The 8,317-nt window shown below is 42.9% G+C and overlaps 1 protein-coding gene across 1 annotated transcript; it reads left to right on the top strand.

The window, feature by feature from the left end:
• The first annotated feature begins 1,088 nt into the window (after positions 1 to 1,088).
• On the top strand, positions 1,089 to 7,832 carry csnk2b (casein kinase 2, beta polypeptide). The gene is made up of 7 exons (XM_071910879.2): positions 1,089 to 1,214; positions 1,783 to 1,865; positions 1,991 to 2,093; positions 2,530 to 2,645; positions 3,443 to 3,518; positions 4,644 to 4,833; positions 6,039 to 7,832. Exons 2-7 carry the CDS (start codon positions 1,794 to 1,796, stop codon positions 6,127 to 6,129), a joined length of 648 nt encoding a protein of 215 aa, XP_071766980.1. The 5' UTR covers positions 1,089 to 1,214; positions 1,783 to 1,793; the 3' UTR covers positions 6,130 to 7,832.
• The last annotated feature ends 485 nt before the right edge of the window (positions 7,833 to 8,317 follow it).

Genomic DNA, 8,317 nt, shown 5'->3' with positions numbered 1-8,317 from the left:
ATATGACTGATTTTGGGAATCACGCATGGTCAGAAAAAACCTTTTTGACTGCTTACTTTAGAATATAATGAAGAAGTCAGGGAGACCACGGGTACTTTCCATTAATGACACATTAATAACACTGTAAACCATGAAAATCCCTTAATTACTAATTACTCTTCATGAATCAACCCATGAATAGATTCCTTAAAAGCCCATGATACTAACCCTTACTTTGTTAAAGCTATGATATGTTTTGGATGGATAATGGATAATGGATAATTAATGTTTATGTAATGGAGAAATTAAGGACATTTCAGGGATGAAATGAAGGGTTTTGGTTTTGTAGTGGACTAGGTAGAAGAAGTAAAACCCCAGCAGGTAGATATTTGTTCTGATTCTTGCAGATTCTGCTGCATTGGCGACTCTGCAGGGAGGAAGCTCATGGGTCCGGCCTCACTTGACCTCCTTTTCAAACGGCTGGGAGTATGGTGGGATTTTTAAATGGGTTCCAGCCTTTACGGTCTGTGGCTGCAGGACATGTGGGGAACGGAAGGCAATGAGGCTGTAGATGAGGCAGCTAGAGAAGCAGTGAAGCGGGTGGAGGTGGATTTGAAGGAGAAACTAACTAGGAGATGGCAGAGAGAGTGGGAAGAAGGAAAAGGGGGGGACACCATTAATTTAGTATAGCAGGAGAATGTTAGAGGAAGATACATTTTTCTGGGGAAATGATAGGCTATAAGAGATAAAATGATTATTAATTATTAAGAGTGGGACATTGTGGATTAGCTCACACTGGAAAGCATGAGGATGGACTGTGTGAAATGTCTTTATGGAGAGCCTGAAATATAAAGAGAGAACAAGACTTTCGTCAATTGTCGGATTTGGGTTTATGATCTTTTACAATGAAAAATGTAAACGGTACCTCTTTTTTTCTTCACTAAAGGTCTAAGTGCCCACCTAAGAGTGTGAGGGTCTGGAATGGGAGTTAAGAAGAATGTGCAACACTCAAAAGAAACTGTGGGAGGCAGCAACACGCCGACGGGTGTCTAGCCTGCCGAAAAGCTACAAGAAGAAGAAGGAGAACGTGATGACGTTTTGCCTATTGACGTTATTCCGCACCGTACGTACCCTAGAGGGTGAACTGGGAGGTGGTGTCCATCTTATTTACACCCCGCGAGATAGCTGAATTTTAATCTGTCATATTTTACAGGAGTAGAAAAGTTGAAGACGGGGTAAGTTGGCAGAATTACTCGCTCATATGGTTTGGTCCGTTTGCAGCAGAGGTGAACGTAGCGCCGGAAAACGCTGATCTTCATGCGGCCTATTTCCCAACGATGCGCCATATTGAATTTCATTTTGGGTCTTAGCCGCTAGCGAGTTTTAGCTTAGCGGGCTAACGTTCGCTATTAACCGCTTATTATCGAGTCTTAATGCATTGGCCTTTACTTCTGATTTATCACCAATAACCCATGTTTACAACCAACTCATTAGTAGACGGTTTCTAGTGAGCGTACGGCAACTGCAAGCCTATAAATGAAACTAATGTTAACAAGATAACGTCAGCTAGTTAGCCTAGCCGTTGTCAGATTTCGGCAGTCATCATCTAGTAATAGTTACCCTTGTCTTGACAGTCGAGTGTTGCTGCCTCCAGACTAGTCGTGTCTTTTTCCAAAACCTGATAGTGAGAAAACATCTAAGTTAACTGAATGGACGCTGAATACGAGACTGTCAGTCATTTCTTTTTTGTATAGTTAAGCAGATTCAGTGTTGATAAAGTTGATTTATCATCCGGTTCTCCAGAGTCTCCAGAGATGAGCAGTTCAGAAGAAGTGTCATGGATCTCCTGGTTCTGTGGACTGAGGGGGAATGAGTTTTTCTGTGAGGTGAGAAGCCTCGCTCTCTATCTCATCCCTGTCACTACATACACATACACACAGCTAGATCACATGGCCAGCTCCTTCTTTTTATCTTAATCCGTTTTCTTATCAATTCATTTCTCCAATGCTAGGTGGATGAAGACTACATCCAGGACAAGTTCAATCTGACGGGGCTCAATGAGCAGGTTCCCCACTACCGCCAGGCCCTGGACATGATCCTGGACCTAGAACCAGGTCAGTAAGATGCAATCTAATTCTCTTTAATGTAAAGGATGTCGTTTTCTTTCCAAATCATGGTATGTTTTGAAAGGATCGTTGAACCTCAGTGCAAGAAAAAACCATGTCAACTCATTTCAAGCACAACAGGTCTTCTTCAGGCTCCTTCAGAACTGTTGTGGTTCAGAACGGCGTCATTTTTTTTGGTTGTGCCCTAAATTTCAAAGATTCATTGATGTATCACGCTTTGAAAACTGATTTTTTTATCATGTGTCTCAAACCTTGAGTGAAAAAAATTGCTTTCATATCCCAAGGACGCGCTCTCTTTGTTTTATTTTTGGTATTCCCTGTCCCTCTGATTATCTGTCTGTCTTCTTTTGTGCGTCTCTGTAAGCTGTCAGAAACAAATAACAAAAAGGGCCTCTCTCCTCTCTCCCTTGATTTGCGTCATCAGATGAGGAGCTGGAGGACAACCCCAACCAGAGCGACCTGATAGAGCAGGCGGCTGAGATGCTGTACGGCCTCATCCACGCACGCTACATCCTCACCAACCGAGGCATCGCACAGATGGTAGGTGGTAGCAGATCCGCTATCCCGATCAGGATTTGTGACGGTGGTTTTCCCTGAAGTTTTTCATGATGCAGTAAAAAGGAAATTTCCACCATGTGAGAATAAAACTCTCCGCTGAAACAATGCTATTGAGCTTTTAGGCTGGATAGCAGCTCTTCTAGGCAGGATGAGGGGAAATAATGTGGGTTTTTTTTTGTTCTTTGGTGTGGGATGAGTAGGGAAACAAACTAATAAAGCTGGTTTGGCCTATCTGTGTAAGCAAGTGTCTGTCAATCACAGCTTTTGGCATCTCAATACCTGGAAATAAATAAAAATTTCACCTTTCACATTGATTATAAACCTGACTTTATCTACACTGGAGATGCTATGTCTAAACCTAACTTTAGAGACCAAAAAATAATAATCCTTGTGATCAGTGATCTTTTTTTTTTTAAGATACAGCAATGTTTGATTTGGCAGCTTGGAAGGAATCAGGGACTATTTTACCTCTCAGTGCTCCAAGGTGATATTTACATCATGTAAGGTCACATGATGATGATTTCCAGTAGTCACAGATCAACAATCCCATTTCAAAAACTGTAAAAAAATTAAAAAAAAATTTTTTAAATGGTATCTTTTGTCCTGGCCTGCATTTTAAAATATCCTGTAAAAGGATCCTTTTGCTAAATAAGTTTTTAAATGAGGTAAACTGAGGGAAGTCTTGCTTTGCAACCTTTCAAACCAAGTGACATTTGTGAGATAAGAATTGAATTGTTGCTGCTTAATATTGACTCTTTATCCTCATCTCTGCCTCTTAGTTGGAGAAGTATCAGCAGGGAGACTTTGGATATTGCCCCCGGGTCTATTGTGAGAATCAGCCTATGCTTCCCATTGGTGAGTAAAGACAGATTGATAAAAGGGTTTCACTCCAAAATACTATATATCAATATTTAGAAAAAAATGTTTTCTGAGTTGAATTGCACATCATTAAAAAACAAACAAACAAACGAAGGGACTGATGTCGTGCAAGATAGCTGATAACTCTATTTATAGTCAGTAATGTTTTACATACATGCTAACAGTAATTTTGTGTAGGTGTCATGGTGTGGTTGTCTTATTTTGCATGAGTTGTCTCTTCACCATTGTAAAGAGCACACTATTTCATTCTGCTTGGAGTCGATGCATGCAAGAGATCAAAGAAGGTTATTGAGGAATGTAACCACAGTATGTTCTTGGCTTATCGTATGCAAAATCAGTGCAGCAGTGCATAGTTGTCAGACGGCTGTCTTAACGAGTTGAACGAGTGTTTCCTTGTCTGCTTTTCAGCTGCAGCCGCCTGTTTGCTCGCTATATGTGATCATTTGTTTCATAATAATATATTTGATTAATTATGCCAATTTTAATTTGGGTAATAATGTCCGTTTCCGTTTTCCAAGGTAAATTCTTTATATGTTTGATATGTTTAAGTCTGATCTTAACAACGGTCCTCCCTGCTGTGTCCATCTTGCTCTAAAACCAGCAGGCTGAATGAATACACCAACAAACTGATAGCTGCTCTAAAAACGTGTGTATTTCAACCGTGAACATCTAAAAAAAGGTTGAAAACATGACAAAAACAAAGTTTAAATTGTGTAAAATGGTTATAAAAAGAAGTGACCGAGTCCATTTTGTCTATCAATAACACCTACATTGCACTGAGAAATGGAGGAGCCGGTATCAAAGCCAAAGCTGACCATCTGCCAGACTGCAGCTCTACCGAAGCTGGCCTCAACTCAAAATGTTGCAGATTGTTCTCCATTCAAATCTTAGTTTGCTTGGATGTGACAACAAAATTGCTGCACATGGATAATCTGCCAGAGGGGGAATAAAAGAAGTATTTACACCAGCATTGTTCGGTGGGCATTCGTAAGTTAATGCTGTCTGTGCTTAAGGTTTAGTAGCTTTATTTAAGTTCTTATCCACTACAGTGAATCTCTTTGAAATCCCTCCTCACGTTTTTTAACTCCTCTCCCTCCGTAGGCCTGTCGGACATCCCAGGAGAGGCCATGGTGAAGCTGTACTGCCCTAAGTGCATGGACGTCTACACACCCAAATCCTCCAGGCACCACCACACAGATGGCGCCTATTTTGGCACTGGCTTCCCCCACATGCTCTTCATGGTTCACCCTGAGTACCGGCCCAAGAGGCCCGCCAACCAGTTTGTCCCGAGGTTAGTGTGGCAGGCCGAACCTAAAGCTGTGCGCACATTAGACCAGCTCATCACTGTGTGTGTTGAACTGCGGTGGACAAAGAAGCTCTAGTCGACTTTGTGACTCAGATAAAGTCAGTGTTAATTTTGGCAGCAATTTTAGACTTTCTGAGTGAATTTTTTATTAGTTTTAGTCACGTTTTGGCCATTTAATTAATATTAAACCCACGCTAGGCAACTCTGCACTTTGACAGCTCCAAATGGCAGTGAGAGGTAATTGACTGAAAATTTTGAACTTATGAAATGCCCAGAAATTATGCTAAGTGATGTCACCAAACACACCCACACCTCGCTCATGTTTACCAACTTGGCCAGTCTGGTATCGCTTTATACCAAAGGATACCAGAGGGACAAGAGAGGCAACAGATTTAACGTTAGTGAGTCCAGCTTTCTCTGGACAGAGCGCTGCTGTTCGCTGCAGTTTGGATTTCAGTCTTAAGGTCGATTCATTACTCCTGTGGGCGGAGAAGCGGCCGTACCCGACACCAGAATTTAATTTGGGCAAATAGAGTGAATATACAGTGTCTCAGTTAGTGGGGATGGGACGCTCTTTTCTGTTGCAGCCCTACTTTGTGATTTAGGCTGATAAGATGGGTGTATTTTTACATAAAAACATCTTGCCTAGTGCAGCTTTAAGGTTTTAATTTCAGCAAATCTCTGGACACTTAAGTCGACTTGTTGTCACATCGTGAACCAATTCAGTCACATTTTCGTCCTATTTCCCCGTTGTAATGTCTATTTGCAGCAGTAAGCCATGTAACAGTTTGCAAACAGTTGCAGTAAATTGCAGTAAATGTCACGTGCGAAGGAGGGACATGCACTGTGTCCGTGAGAGTCAGGGTGGGGTGAAGGGAGATGGTGAGAGATTGAGAGCACGCGTTTACATTCTCTCCCTAAAAGCAAACATTCCTGAACACAACTTAAAACAGCTTCATCAGTTTTAAAACTCAGTAATCTCTTTGTTTTTATATATATATCATATATATCATGTCATTTTTATTTCCAGTCCATAATGTCTCGTTTTTGTCTTAGTCATCAAACACATGTATCTGAACAAATATTTGATTTTTTCTCCTCATGCGCACACCATGTTCTCTTTTTGCCGTTTTTTTTTATCACATGGTGAAGAAATGCTCATAGGTGTTTGTCTTGTTCCTCTTCCCCAGGCTGTATGGGTTCAAGATCCACCCCATGGCCTACCAGCTCCAGCTGCAGGCAGCCTCCAGCTTCAAGAGCCCCGTCAAGGCCATCCGCTAGAGCACACAGGAGACGGGAAGGAAGGAGGACGGATATAGAGAGAGAGAGAGAGAGAGAGACGGGAAGGAGAGAGTTATCGTCAGAAGGGGAGGGGTCACCTGCGGTTCAAAAGCTCTCCAGATGCCCCCTCCCCACCCTGAAGACTGTATTATTTGGTTTAGATTAGGGCAAAAGAAAAACGACGTGTAAAGATTTTTGAGTGTGAGCGAGACAAAAAAAAAAAACGCACAGCCATGATCTTAACCACAAACACACACACACACACACACACACTTACAAACCAATGCAACCACACACTTGGGATTCCATGCACGTACCTTACCAAACTCATCAGTGCCAAAACAGGAAAAGAGGTAAGAGGAAATCTAACAATACAGGGGCTCCTCGCTGCTGCTGTTCACTCACATTACTAGCACACGGTGGGTAACGTCACCCAGCGGGGAAACCATTATTATATTACGGGTGGCGTTACCCATCTCGCTCCCACGGGAACTCTCCCTCTCCAAGGGTTTTACGTCTAGGGGCCGTAGATGGAAAGCTAAAAAAAAAAAAAGAAACGAAGAAGAAGTGCAATGGCTGAGTTCAATTCCATCTCTGGCGCTGTTTATGTTCTGTATTTGGCACAGTTTGGTAAAGAGTGGTGGTAAACCCTCATTCATTGGAAGCCAACCTCCACCCCCCCCCCCACCCCCCCCTCCTGTTAACCCCAATGCATGTACACTCAGGCTGGCACTCACAGAGACAGTTTGGACGGTGGCGACGGGTGTTTGCCGTGTCACTCGCTGTTTTGTAATCTTAGTTACCGGCTTTTTATCGGTCCGTCGTCGTCGTCGTCATCGTCGTCGTGTGTGATGTCGTTTAGCCATTTTCACACAGCACAAAGTATTCTGTTAAATTTGCCTTAAGATGTCGAGAAAACGCACGGGTGCTGTGTGTTTTTTTTTGTTTTTTTTTCTTACAGAGGCACGAGCGCCCGTCTTGGACGTAGTTTGTTTTTGTTTTGCTGTTAAGAGGAGGCGTAGTAGAAGTAGATCAAACTTAGGTGAATTTGTTTCAGAATCGCTCAGAAAGCTCAGCCTTCGTCATTTCTCCGGCTGTCTGTGTGCGTGTCAAACAACCGTCTGTATTGGTACTGCAGCATAGCGAGAATGTAACTTGTACTACATTTTCCTACACACAACGTCCCACTACAGCAGGCTAGGGGCTGCGTTTGTATCGTTGTTCCCTTACCCCCCGCCTCCCCCCTCGTGTAGCTTCATCTCCCTCGCAGACTTCGAGGAGGAGTCGCAGAGAAAGAGGAATCTAGACAATCTGAATCCTACAGCTCTCTCCACTACTGCACTGATTCTACTGGCGTTCCCTCCACATTGTAGTCGGATTATTTATGTCAAGGTTTAGCGACAGAATACCAGCCGCTCTGCTGAGAACCTGTTTGTTTCTGACACAGCGGGGCGGATACTCTCCATGTTACCCCCCCCCCACTCGCCCCACACCCACCCCCTTCTCCCCCTGTACACTTTTTAGTTTGCGTGATGGAAATGAATTGCTTGAAATGTGTTTATTTGATTTACCTGAAACAATAAGGATGGGATTTATGTGTCCAGATTTTAACTAATGTACGTCTGTGTCGTTGTCTTTCTGCTACTGTGGAAGGGTGAGCAGGATTCAGAATTCTCAATAAACTTCTATTTTCTTTTCATACATTCCTGTCCTTTGACTTCTTTCTTTCAAGACTTTATTTGTGCCGATGGTTACTCATGCTGCTGCTGTTCTGTTCCCTCGCCACACGGTGTCAGTGGAGAGCTTGATAACTTGCGAAACCCTTGACAAAAGTCTCATGTTTCGTTACTTCCAAGGAATTCATGGCAGCCATTTGAGTAGTATTCCAATTTTAAACCTCAACTGGTCACAGAAAAATCCTTAAGGCAAAGTGTTTTCACATAACCAGGTCTGTAACCTGATTCTAAAAGCAGCCACCACATCAAAGTAATATCCCAGAGGGGTGTGTGTGTATGTGTGTGTGTGTGTGTGAGAGAGGAGTTTGAAAGCATAGGAAGATTTCCTGTGCTGATAGAGAGAGGGAGCGATGGATGGGAGAGTGTCTGGCTTCTGGGTGTGGCTGCAGCGACATTTCACATGACTCTGAGTAACAGTCACATAGTGGGAGAAACACACACACACAAACACA

This window comes from Centroberyx gerrardi, chromosome 19 (genome assembly GCF_048128805.1).
Source record: "Centroberyx gerrardi isolate f3 chromosome 19, fCenGer3.hap1.cur.20231027, whole genome shotgun sequence".
Classification (NCBI taxonomy): domain Eukaryota; kingdom Metazoa; phylum Chordata; class Actinopteri; order Beryciformes; family Berycidae; genus Centroberyx; species Centroberyx gerrardi.
The sequence above is the reverse complement of the archived record's forward strand: the minus strand, read 5'-3'. Positions and strand labels throughout refer to the sequence as shown.